The 14,679-nt window shown below is 32.1% G+C and overlaps 1 protein-coding gene across 1 annotated transcript in view; it reads right to left on the bottom strand.

Moving 5' to 3' along the window:
• Positions 1-9,784: 9,784 nt before the first annotated feature.
• LOC112687482 (serine proteinase stubble) overlaps positions 9,785-14,679 on the bottom strand; it is a 40,355-nt gene continuing 35,460 nt past the window's right edge. The window contains exons 4-9 of the mRNA XM_025560212.1: positions 12,712-13,073; positions 11,949-12,034; positions 11,556-11,662; positions 11,161-11,458; positions 10,363-10,488; positions 9,785-10,271 (exon numbers count right to left, since the gene is read on the bottom strand). Of these exons, the coding sequence (XP_025415997.1) occupies positions 10,113-10,271; positions 10,363-10,488; positions 11,161-11,458; positions 11,556-11,662; positions 11,949-12,034; positions 12,712-13,073 (1,138 nt within the window). The 3' untranslated portion in view covers positions 9,785-10,112. The remainder of the gene's footprint in view (positions 10,272-10,362; positions 10,489-11,160; positions 11,459-11,555; positions 11,663-11,948; positions 12,035-12,711; positions 13,074-14,679) is intronic.

Genomic DNA, 14,679 nt, shown 5'->3' with positions numbered 1-14,679 from the left:
CCGCTCTTTTGAGTACACTCCCGCCATATTTAATTACAAAATTAAAACTTATGAACTAAGTATTATGTTCGTAAAATAATTTGTTCAATGATAAAGTTGGCCGCACTAAAATCACATTAATACTGGCTCAACTTATACATGTTTGCACTGAGATAGATAAAACTCCCCACTGATGACAAACAGTAAAGATAAAACTGACGACCGAGCAATCGTCGAGGTCACATATTTCATTTGTTGTTCGAGGCCTTCTGGAAATTACCGATAAGTCTATTATTAATCTATTATTAACAATCATTTGATAATTGCCGCCCGTACATAAATTGTTGTATAAATATAAAATATATACTGGTACCTATTTATAAAATATTGAATATTTTTACAAAAAAATATTTGTTTTAATAACTCTAAAATTTATGTAGGTATAACTATCCTTAACAGTCAGTCTGAGAGCCGCAAAAAAACGTTTCGAGGACCGCATGCGGCCCGTGGGCCGCGTAGTGAGGATCGCTGCTGTAATTGGTATATGTAAACTCCTCCAGTTTTTTTGTTCGATTCATTTCAAGGTGGATATATATCTACATTGATTCATTTATTAATAATTTTACCTTAATATTATCTGAAATAAGTTTTTCCAATGATGATATCGGCAGTAGGTTAGGTATACGTAAAGTATACTTTGACGAACATAATCATTCGTATTCTGCGTGTCTTCGTGTATATTTTATATTTAACGAAATATGTCGCAATAAAGTAATAATATAAAATTAATTACTGGTCAATGAGGCAATTTATTGGTTTTATTTAACAACTACAAATATAACCAAAATATAAAATATGCGTCTGGTGAAATAAAACGGAGGTATGATATTATATAATATTCACTTATTATTTCTTATTACGTATTACTTTTAATAATATATCATATTAATTCTTTACTACTATTCAATTTTCTTCACTGTTGTGTCTTATCTGTGGTTCAAATATACTTTATCAACAGTTAAATTAGAGGCTGATTAATCGCCGTGAAAATTGTATGTATGGTTAAATTTCATTATCAATGTTTGTGGCCATTATCTAATGTTGATAAATATATTATTATATAGCTTGTACCTCCATACCATTTATTTGATAACCAGTTTATTGGTAATAACTTGAATATAAAACAATTATTGGGAAACACTCCAAAATTTAAAACGTGTTAATTTAACAAACGTTAGTTTATCGTTAGATAAAAATTTAACAATGGATAAAATAATTACCGATAGAAAACGAAGAGTTTGGTGCAACAGGGCATCGGTGTCTGGATTTTTTTGTAATACCTCTTGGTGGGTATGAAACGTAGATGATTTTTTAAATGAAAAAAACTAATCATAAAATGAATTCCAAAATAATAAACGTAGTATAAAATATTATAAATTCCTAGAACATCTTAATATAAAAGATTTAAGCAAAAATAAAATAAATAAATAAAATATGTGTATTATACAAATGTAACTTTACGGCGTACTTTTCTTACATTTGTGTAAAAGAAATTGCATACTCAATAATCCAGTTTTACCGTTTATTGTTATTGTAATAGCTTATAATTTTTACTTAAATAAAATTTAAATGTAAAACCGTTTTCCATTAAGTGAATTTATTGTTAAAAACAAGTACATATTATAAATCAATATAATGTTTTGATATGACAATTATATATTTTTTTTTTAAATAACTTTAAAACATTAGAACATTATGGTGTAAATTGAAAATTCAACAAACTTTATTTGTCACAATTTTAATATAGTTACTGTAATTGGTTTTACTTCTAGAAGACCTAATAAAATTTTTATGTTGATGGAAACTTATAAATTCAACGTAATTCGGCGATAACTTCAAATAGAGCAATAGATATTATTTTAATTTGAAATATCATTATTTAATGTGTATTCGTATTCGATATTTTATCATATTCCTTTGTGCATATTATTATTGAACATATTTAATTAAGTAATATGGTTTTTTTTTATTTGGGTTATTCCAAAGTATACGTTTACTGTAACTAGTTAAAATGAGCATCACCTATTCACAAATATTGAGAATTCGACATTTTATATGTTGAGTGAAATATATCGTTGCAATAAATTTGACCTTTATATATTTTACTATTATTATTGAAAGTAATAAAAATGTAATATTCTTGTAAACTGTTTCATCACTTTAATGGGGTTAGTGTAGGATAACTAAACAAGAAACATTGTACATTTATTTTTTAGATTTAAATTAATGTCAAGATTATTTGTGATTATATCGAAACTTGAATTGCTATATAGAATTTTGATTGTGTATAGAAATATTTGATTTACTCGGTTCATTGGTGGCTTAAAGGTTTACGAGTATGCCTCACATAACAAGAAAAACGAAATTTAATTTACCAAAAATGTAAACTCATAAGTATTACAATAGTTATAGAAATTTGTGATCACATAATAAAACGCTACATGTATTTTCTGTATCTATTTTTAAATGCATATGAATTTTTTTTTACAAATAGCAGTTAGAGTATTCGCTTTATAAAAATTCAGTCATTTATAACGTAATACTTTTATTAGTGTAGTGGATTTAATTACGAACATTTAATTTTTTAATTTGATTTTAAAAATCGCATTAAAAATAAGCACTCGTGCAACTTAGTTACATTTATATCTAGAACCATAAAAATATAATATTATCTAAAAAGAAAGACTATACGATTATTAATATTGTATATTTTACTCTTTTACAGAAGTCATATTTTTATAGTGTTACTAAGAGAGATATAATTAAATTTTCTAATCACCTTGGATACGTTATAGGAGGTAGTCAATGTCTAGACGAATATTAATAATAGTAATATAAAAATAAAAATAAATATTACTTGTGTAATAATAAAATAATATTAATTTAATACTATAATACTTATCTAATTATTATGAGGTACTACCGTACAGGTGCAATATGGTACACAGTGTATTTACATGTAACGCGTATTATAATTTAGTATACATATTAAAATATAATATATTGTCATTCAAATATGACCAACACGAGTTAAGTTATTTGTGAAACAAATATTATAAAAAATAAATGAAAACAACCGTTAAACAACAGCATTGTTCCTGTCATTTTTGATTTTATAACAAATAATAAATGTGATTATTTATGTAATTGATTAATTATTTATTTATTATTATTTAATGATTTATTTAATTTATAGAAATATTAGAATTAATTTTACATTACCAAATTTATTTTATTTAAAACGTACATAGGATTTTTAAACATTAATTTAATTTACGAGAGATATAAAGAACGTAAAGAAAACAAATATGGATACAAGGTTGAGGCGATTATTTACAACGGAAAAACAATCGTACCGAACGACCATTACGGTTCGAAACTGATGGGACCGATAAACGTCTTTAAATAGATTTTGGAGAGACTAATGGTACAACTCGTAGTATGATATCGTATGACATCATCGTTTAATTTCACGGTATTCTAAACAAGTCATCTGAATTGCCTAAGCAAAACGCTCTAAATCCGTTACCATAACACACCGTAATATATTATTCCAATCGACGAGTACCTTTTAAAATAACACAAAAGTGTTAAACAACCGCCTAATTATAATGCCTTCGAAATAAACGAGTTATTAGTAATAATAATATACCCGGACGTGAGCTGTCGGAATGTATATGGTATTTATGGATGGTTTTGTGGTAAAAAACTTATCGAGTACAACTGTTATGCGCTTGTGGACGAATATACCGGTACCGGAAAACATCATAAATTATGGAAACGCGCGCGGGATGTAGGTATACGTATAAAATTGAAACCAGTCATTATCGATGATAGTGCACCATCGTATGGCCTTTAAACGGTATTTCACGGCTATAACGTGGCGGAATCAATGGCTTGAACATTTTCATACTAATATCCAGTTCTCAAGTGATTTGTATCTAAATCGATGTCAGTTAAACTGTACCCGAGTATCCGATTATTGCAATAATGCATTAACATCATCTATGAATCTAAATACATTTCTCGCATAAAAATTAATCACGATTTCGAGTTTACAAAAAAATGAATACTAAGAAACGACTAAAATGTAATAATATTGCATCAGTGAGACTTGTATCAAATGGAAATTAATATAATTAAAATTAAGTAAAACACCTTAATTTACAATTTTATTACCATGACCGAGTAATTCGCATTTACTTTCTGCATCATAATAAATATAATTTAAATCGTAATTACTATTGAGTCTAGATAGTCTAAATGGAGTCGTGTACATTTCTTCGTGCAAGTTCGTTTAATTGCGACTCGTCAAATAGGTAAATGACAAATTTTTAATGCCTTTCAATATTAAGTAATATACTGAACACTATACTTTTTTTGTTTACTTTTTATGCAACCTGCGACTTTTTCCCATCGACTTTTCCACGATTCCAGCTGTTATAATCGTATTTAAAACCGTTGATTCGAGATTTAATTAAGTATATAATTAATTAAATCATGTTTGAAACTCGTTTTCGATAATTTTATAACTTATGTTATTTATGGACATCAGATTGCATTTTACCTTATTAAATACAGATACATTAATGCAAATTTAATTTTTGTTATTCAAACAAGAGTTTTTATTATATACATATTCAATTTTTAGTATTATGCAAATTATTACTATCGAATGTATGTCGGATTTTCATAAAAATGCATACAAACATATTTTATAATATTTAAATTAACCTCACCTAAAATTTAAAAGGGAATAAGCAAATTGCAGAACTGGTTTTGGAAGAATAAATAAACAAACTTAAGTCTTTTTATTTGATCTGTATGTTACGGTCAGTCATTTCATAAATTACTGCGGCATCGAACATAGTATTTCAAAATTAATCTCAGAGACAAGCAAGGTGCTTGTTTATAGTTATTGTTCTTCAATTCGACCGAGAAAACAATAACGATTTAATCAGTTAAATAGTATAAAGAAATTCTAAGTCTAACAGTGTACGTTGAATTTGAGTATCTACATTTTCCCGAGATAAAAATGTATTTAATTGTATTTATGTTACTTTAAAAATCGGTAAAAAATGGGTATAGTTTTGTTTGTACTCGTCGTTGCGCTTTATATATAGAATCACTTTCGCGTATTATATCGGTATATCATGTTTTGTCACCGTAAACGCAGGTTTATTCCGATCAGTGTTTTAACGAACGCTTTACATATTCTCGCAATCGACGTTCACGTGATATGTGCAGTGGCTACGGTTACGATCATTGTTGAACAGCTAATGATTTCATTTTTTTATGTATGATCTCGCATAGGTACGAGTTATTGGCAGCGGTGTTCATCGAGTTTTCTCGTTCGTTAGCCCCTGTTCTCAAGATCCGCCAACGCTGCTTATCGAGTTCTCGATGCCGTCACGTACATAGAGACGGACTAGCCAGAAAGGCGAATGGACAAGTGCCTTCCGGGCCCTCGATGGTGTCATAATAATAAAATTAACATAAACTTTTGTACAAAACGTCATAATGAAATATAATGGTGAATCACCCCGTACGTTCACTCTTCTTCAATTTTTAATTTTTTTTTTTAGCTAAAAACGTGATATCAATAGGTCAAGTTGATTAAGCTCCTGGCCCCTCGATACATATATATATATAGGTAAAATAACAATGGTTCTCGTTCACATAATATTGTTATTATTTTCGTCTCGAAAAACGGCCAGATTAAAAAAAAAAACTAACCAACCAACCAACCAACCATATTCACGCGCAATATAATGCGTTTCAATATTAAAAATAACGTTTTTTGTACACGTAGTGCTACAGTCGCGCAACTTATGTTTTCATAAAACTAATTTCTCCCGCACACGTATTAACTGAACACATCACATAGCAACACTGCGAAACGACACACGTGTGGACGGTTCGGCACGAACACACCTCGCAGAACTCATTAGCGATCGCTAGGGGGGAGGAAAAACAAATGAACGAATAAACGAACAAAAAAACCGCTCTGTTTACACAGAACTTTGAAACGTAATAATTTTTTATTATTTCTTTTCACTCGCGCTCACTCATTCGATGGTTATCCATAAATGTGTGTGTGTGTGTGTGTGTGCGATTTGAATCAATCTCTTAAAAGTGAAAAACAAATCATATCTTTGACAAGACATATTATGCCCAACGAGTCATTATCAATTGTTGATCCGATTTCCGATCTCTTCACAGTGCTGACACTATCATCTGTTCTCGTCACGAATAATTCGTTCCGAATTCGATCTGTTCGTAAGATCGATTCACTTTCAAGAAGCGCTCATCACCAGCGTGTGCGTACGTAGGTTCACTGTTTATCATTAACGGTACGCTCTGAAAATTCGTAAATTTACGTCCGATGCCTCGACTACAACGCGTGGCCTACCGCAACACACCGGATTTGTCGGTTCACGATTGTTTCTCTTCTTTTTTACTTCTTCTTCTCCTCTCGCGCGTAAACACATCCTGGAGACCCGTCGGACAAACCGCACGAAACCACCCATCGTTACATAACCGCCAGAACGAATTCGCCGCATAAATTAAGAACGTCTCACGACAGCATTTCGCAGTCGTTTGTCGGAGATGTGACCGCGTCGTGTGCACGAGCGGTCGAGCGAAAAAATTCGTACGAACCTATGAAAATGTTGTGCAATTACATCGCCATTTAACAGAAACCGGACACACTGCGCACGTGATTCATTTGTTTCGAGAAATTTAAGCGAATAATTCCATGTAAATCCTTCACGGTTTACGGCTGCCGGCGAATCGTGTACGGAGTATCGGTAAGATTGATGTACACCTTTTATTTTTCATATGGCGTCGCTTTTGGTGAAAACATACATAACTTAATGAAAAATATTAAACCAAATAAAAACCAACACTGATTACTTTAGCTTAATAAACTAATACAATATAAATTAAATATACGGCAGTCCCAAACTATAAAAAATAGTTTGTGTACACCCTGAAACGTGAAAGATTAACGTTATGACAAAACCACTGTCGTGCGATTTTATCGTTTCCATCGTAGGACGACATTGAAATATTCGTGCTTTTAGTGAATCAGCGAAATAACCTGGTCGAACTGCTAATGAATAATAATAATTTTTTGTTCAATTATCGTTCTACGATTTACCTATATACGTAGGTATTGTTAATATACTTCCGCATAACCCGATGTATTGGATCGTGAAACGGATTTGTCATCAATAAACTATTGGACATTTCGTAATACAATTCCGTGCTTTATATTTCATACGTTGTAGATGGGACTACAATAATTTCTGTTTATTTCAGTTTTAACACAAGCGCATATTCGAGGGATGCAATTATTTTTTCTCTTTCGAATTCATTAAATTTAACTATCAAACGATCCGTAATAATACTTACGTATACATAAACTTATTGTTCGAGTTTTCTTTCATATTAAGTTACCTACCGATTGTTTATATAAAATTACATTTGTATAACACAGGGGTGGGCAACTATCGACCCGCGGGCCACATCCAGACCATGAGCTTTTTTTATCTGGCCCGTACTATATTTTAAAATTACATCATACAATTTTAAAGTTTATCATCGATATTCTGACATCGAAATAATAATTATTATTAAGTATTAAACACTGTTAAATATTTAAATGTCATATGTATGTATAAGTATAGCTTTCAACCATAGCTGTTCGTACGGAACTATTTAACTATATCAGTTTCTTCATATCATTCGTATCGTGCTGTTGTGTGTGTTAAATTTATTATTTCCGTGTATATATGTATAGATGCTAATTAAAATTCATATTTTGAATGTTTTTTTTTCTATGCTTTGGCCTGTTAGATTTTAATTTTCTAAAAATTGGCCCTCTAGTAATTTTGAGTTGCTCATCCCTGGTATAAGAGATGTTTTAATTTTGGACCTTAAAATGGATTTCCTTCAATATTTGTTACAGTATACAATTCTGGTTTGATTTTTTCGTTTATCGATTTTCTAACTTTCTAATAATCACTTATAATACTGTATTAAACGTTTCTTAAAATGTAGACTGATATCTTTAGAAATTGAATTAGAATGGATTCCATTTTCCTCCAAAATTCTTTTAGGTCTAAAATTTTGTCAATTTTCCTCTAAATATAAAAATATTTACCCTTATATTATGTTAATTTATCTATTTTTATTCATATAAATACATTTTTGCTAATCATTTAATTTGTATTATGCATAAACATTACCTAATTTTATTCATAATTTCTTATTAGAGTAAAATGGTCAAGATTTGATTTTTTATTTTGAATAAAATGGACCGAAAAGTATGTCCCAATTTTGGAAGAAAATGGCTACGACCAAATCCTTAGCTTTAATAATAAAATATTATCTTTATGTATTTTATGTCCTTTACATTTAACAATTCATTTTTCTATTGGTAGTGTTATATAAGTCATCATTTTTCGTATTTTTTTTTAATTATTTATTAATTTCATTGTTCTTTTTTTCTATATTTTATGTTTTAGATTTTGAGTGAAAAAAAGGAATTTAATGATTTTACTCCACATGATATACTCGTATTTCATTTTTTTTGCGGATGTATAAACGATTTCAAAGGATTACTCTGATCATCACCAACTGTTGAAACATTTACTGAGTAGGTATTCGTATTAACATTTAAAAATTTCATTGCTTCGAAATAGTTTAATGAAATTGGTAGATTTTAAGCCACTTGAAATTTTCCATTTTTCCAAATTTTAATCATTTATAGTTTGATAACAAAGGGTATAGAATCAAATTTTAATGTAATTTACTTATCTACCAACATAACTTTTTTTTTTTGCAAAAGTTCTACTTACCTCATATAAAAAAATTTTGGTTTTTTTTTATCAACCATCTTTAGAAATATAATCCTATCTTTTTCATTCAAAATCGTTTTATCGAGATCAATGGTACATTGGTTTCAAGTTTGAAAAACTCATTCGAAAATATTATTCACCCCACCCTGTATCTCACTCGACCTAAAAATTTTATCTTTTTTAATTTATTCAATGCTTTAAAAAAGTGAGTCACTGTGAAAGTAAATATGTTTACAGATATATGTAACCATATGCATTATGTTTGGATAAATATCTAATCATAGGAAGAATATTTTGTTATTTTCTCTATTATGTTTTTAAATAAAGTATATCCCTCGTAATCGAAATTTTCTTTTTCGTTATGTAAACAATATGTAAAATACAATGCGATCATTATGATGTAATAGATTGTTATTTTGTGCACAAATAAAAATGTGTATTTATTTGTAGTATTATACTGTATTGGTATTTTAAGTAAAACTAAAATTTGCTGTACTTATTAACTTATTTGTAAGATTATAATAATTGATATTTTTTAATTATGACAGTTATGGTTCTTATAAAAAGTACAACTTAATATTTCCAATTTATATCGTGTTATAATTATACCTACATCAATACATTTAGGTGCCAACATTGTTCAATGTTCATTAAAATAACGTACTTTACCACTCTATTGAAAGGTTAATTTATCTGAGTTTTTCGAAATAAACTTATTGTAATATCGAATAGTTTAGTTACAGGCGTACACAATAATACGGTATGATACATTAACATTATCAATATTGTATACGAAAAATAGGATATTTACGATATTCAAATTTTGTCTAATTTTAACAACACTCTTAGTCGTATAATAATGTAAATACTATTGTGCATGATTTTCAAATCAATAATTTATTAAACTTTTCTTACAGTAGATATAGTTTTATTCGCATATAGAAGAAAGATTCAACGCAAGGTTTCTTTTTTAATATCAATTATGGTTAAATATTTATAAACTATTTACATATGCGTTAATAAAAAAAAAAAAATAATCTAAAATAATATTTTCTTCGACGTTGAAAATTTACGTACACGTGTCTACCGATTCGGTACTTCAACTTTTAAATCACATGTTTGACCGAGTCAAATCAGGCGTCCGTCCATACAAACAATTGTCTCGTGACAAAAAAGAAAACAAAAAAATAGGTAATAATAATATTGTGACTAAGTGACTGTTTGCAGAATCCAAGGTACGAATCTAGATATCCTGGTACACACGCCGGGCAGGTTAGCTTCGGCACATCCGATACCCCAGCTTATGATGCCAGCCAGAAAATAGCGTCCGTCTCTACCTTTCACTTGCAGCGGCCCACCGGAATCGCCCTTTTGAGATTAAAATGAATTATTAAAATTTTTGTACGGGAAGTTGAAAACTATAAACGAAATGAACGTCCGTTTACAGAACTCAGCTTACTTGACACGAGTCACGGCCGCCGTCGTCGTATCCGGCGCACATGAATATGTCTGGTATGTATTCGTGTCTGCCAGCTCTCAAAAACATACTTTTACACTTGTCGTTGCTAACGATCGGCACAGTCACCTATTACAACGAGTTATAATTAACTTTAATCTTCGTACTGATATCGTGGTCCGTTGAAATTTTGATAAATTAGGCTCGTTGAACATCGGTTAATTCGAACTAACCGTCCGGGATAAATAGTACGTTTCGTGAAAAACAACTATCGAAAACGAAGTATGTTGCGATTACAATATCGATTTCAGAAATGACACGTTACACGTTATTTGTGAGCGGATAATTGAGCACATCTAGTATTGTTAGCTGAGATATTTAGTTCTGACAAAATACAATTTAAGTGATAATAAACGGAAATCGTGCACTTTTATGTAGACGGCAGATAAACGCGCGTAGGTTACGTTTCGAAACGATTATTTTCAAATCGTCTGCCGACTGTGTCGGATTCAAAAACGATATTGACAACAGCTGATCGGCACGGAGTCATGATACGATATTGTTTAAGATACTGTGGCGTGGAATTGTATAATAAGGTACATCCGGTGAAGCAACATTTTTGCGTTCTTAAGTAAGGGACAATAAGCGTCCTAGAATAATTGTTTAGATCAATATTAAGCTTTTAGATTAAATGTGTCACGGAAAGGAATGAAAGGTGATTGTTGAATTTCAGATTAAACTTTTTCAAAACGTCTAGAGCTCTGTCCTTCTGAAACAACATCGAACGACATTACTACATACCTCTTGGAGCACCGACGGTAAGGTGCCTCCTTCGCTTAACCGCCCCCAACCGGTGACCGTGGCGTTTTCACCGATGAGAAGGTCGTCGGAGCCGGGCAAGCATATGGGCACTATGTGTTGTGTGTACTTAACCGGTGAGTCCAGCCGTACCATAGCCAAGTCGTACTCGTACGTGAAGAAGTTGTACTTGGGATGAACGATTTTCCGGACGACGGAGCGTTCCACAAACGGGTACGGCTCCTGATCGGTCGAGAAGTCGTACTCGCCAATTCTTATACGTATTTGCGATGTCAGCAAACTGAAAAATTGTTCACAGATTAGAAGACGCGTTCGTGTGTGGTCGTTTTTTTTTTTTTTTTACGTATTTCTTAATTTTACTTATGCTTTCTACTCACTCGTCAACGCAATGGCCGGCCGTCGCTATCCAGTTCTCGTTCAACAGAGCTCCTCCGCATCGGTGCGTGCTTGAAAACCCGAAGAACGACGTCCTTCGCACAGAAACCTGTACAGCGAACAACAACAGCAATTGTAATAATTATGCAAGAAAACCAAATATACCGAACTGGTCAAATCGGACAGTGTACACGATTTTGTCTGTACTGCCGGCCGATACAAAATGTATACCGAGTTCAACGAAAATAGATATAGAAAATATCATGTAACGATAGGTATAACATTTTTTTTTAAACATTGCATGGCTTTGATGGCAACGATCAATGTTATTCTGTATATTTTTAAATACCCTTATTTCGACTTAGTATACAGTTTACCACACTAATCGAACGTACCTGCCAAGGCCAACTGCCGAAAGCGGCGTTTCTGCCACCGACGATCCGCACCTCGTGTCTGGGATGCAAAGGCGCTTGGCCACAAGCTATATAAATGCAAAAACAAATTGAAAATTGAAGTCACATAACACGAAAGTTTCCCTCGAGGATTGTCTAATCATTGCGATATTCCGCCAGTGTTGACATAGATGATCAAATTGTTTTGTTTGTTTTCAAATAACTCATATGGATTCCAAAATAAATGTAATTATGATCAGGAAAACTAAATTTAATGCTGAACTGCTGATGTTCCCGACTCATTTGCTGGTCCTTTCTTTAGAATATAACTGATGTTATACACGTACCGATACTCGTGTTCTACTTGTACCTATGTTGTTGTCTCCACTCTTGTTATATTTTGATTGATGCGAACGTCCATCACTTTCACTTTCGTTAGACTAAGACGCATCGGTGAATGACTCGTCTCGGTTACCGGAAAATCTGTGAGGCCACAACTTACCTTTATAAATTTGATACATTCTTCTACTGTTATTCGTCTACAATCACTTATTGTTGTTTCGTTACGAGATCCAATACTTTTTATGTAAACTTTAATCGGTATGCGCTCATTAAAAAAAAAAAAAAAATTAATAAACGGATATCCCCATGTGAGTTATAACAAAATAAGAAGAAAAAAAATTCGAATCTATTTAAAAGTCACTAAAAGGATCAACGCAAATATTAATTTAATCCTCGTGGGACAATGGTAAATGTATATACGTACGCATTGATTTTTGATTGAGCTCGGCCGACACGCCTGGTTTGGCCGTGTGTTTTTCCGGTTTTCCGTATACGGGTGTGGGCGCGACCTCTGTACCGGTGGCCGACGGATTCCCGGGGGTGGTGGTTGGCTGTAGAAGAGATGGTGTCGCGGCGGTCGTTGTGGTAGTCGACGTCGTGGTCGACGTCACGGCCACGGGTGCGGTGGTCGTCGTCACGATCGAGGATGTGTGAGGAGCGTTCGTGTCGCCGGTGGCCGACGTAGTGGTCGTCGGCGGCATCGTGTACTGCGGTCTCAAGTGCGGCTGTGGCTTCGGCTTAGTGATGAACCCGTGATGGCTGCTCGCGCTCGAACTCCAGCTAGGCCTGGAACGACAAAAGCGTCAGTCGGCTTAACGATGCACGTCTGAACGTTGTACGATCAGGTCGTACGGCCGGTCGCGAGAGGAGAGTACATTATGGGTGCCGGGAGGTTACGTGTTAGAAGCTCGATTTAATCGAAACAATAACGATTCGAATGTATTGAAAACCGTCTCAAAACGTTGACGAAATACGTTTTTTAAAAATTGGTTTGAAAAATATTGAAAACGTAAGGAATACCCGACCATGAATAAATTGCAGTACTGGTAAACACTCTCCGAGGTAGTGACGGTAAATAATATTACTTTTCGTTTGAATCGAGTTCAGAGAGGAAAAACAAAAACACCTTTGCCGACCTAACCGTATGCATAAAGTATCGAACAAATACGACGCTTTCATCGCATTTCGCAACATCGATACGGCACTAACCTTTCCATTCCGTCGTACGATCGATAAGTTTGTTACGGGTAAATCTAAGGCTACGTTGTGGAATCAATCTGTTTGTATTCACTCAAAATCTTGAATTGCAATGTGACAAACTACGTAAATATATAGCTCGAGGTATGTTACGAGAAACCACTGAGTTCAAAGCTCTAATTATGATAACTAAGTAAACAACTGTATTATAGACATTAATGGTATATTTATTAACTATCAAAGTTGGGTCAACCGAAGTCGATCTGTGCAGCAAAATAATTGAAAATAATATTGAACAAACGTCTACGAGAACGCGATCGCGGAATATTGTGTATTTGGTTATTTCTGGGTTCAGATTTTACTATACTATTATAAAAATGTGCTTTTTGACCGAAAAACTAAAAGTAATATTGTAAAAACGAACCAAAAAATATTCTATACTTAAATAGTATTCCTGATCTAAAACGTAATTTTGACGTATAAACCGAAAAACGGTCGAATAAATCATGAATTTATTGATACAAGAGTACAATATTCCGTAGTTAAACTGTAGCTTCTATATGTTAGGCTATAATAATTCGGGAAAAATTTAAAATATAGAGACAAAAATATAATTTTCTAATTACTAGTGTTGGACATGCAACACAATCCGTCTTAGGATTTTTAGATTCATTTTGGACACACCATTATAAATAACCTGTCATAAACACCCTTACATCCTGTATAAAAAATGATCCAATACCTATAATAACAATATAAAAAAAATCTGATCGTCGTCACAGTTTAATCAGGGATCCGAATAAAAAAGATATTGAATCTAAATCGGGATTAAATAATTATAATCCTTTCCACGGACTGGTCGGTTCAGCTCTACTAGTCATCACTTAGTTTAAAGGAGTAAGTATCAATGAAAAATAACAAAAAAAAAAAAAAAAAACGCACTGAAATCCAAGAACAAAACGTATACATATGTTATCACTAGGCCCCAATTTAAATTCCCCTAAATCCATACAAATATGCTTTAAAAAATAGCCAAAAATGTCCTCAAAAAATGCATTTTACCACAAAAATTACTAAAAATTACATATATTTTTTTACGTTAGACATTATTTATCACACTATTTAGTACATCAAAATCACAAACACACATAATACGAGCAACGTCTGCGATGTAACATAAACTTACTGCTTATTT

This window comes from Sipha flava, unplaced genomic scaffold (genome assembly GCF_003268045.1).
Source record: "Sipha flava isolate LNK unplaced genomic scaffold, YSA_version1 109_pilon_pilon, whole genome shotgun sequence".
Taxonomy (NCBI): Eukaryota; Metazoa; Arthropoda; class Insecta; order Hemiptera; family Aphididae; genus Sipha; species Sipha flava.
The sequence above is the reverse complement of the archived record's forward strand: the minus strand, read 5'-3'. Positions and strand labels throughout refer to the sequence as shown.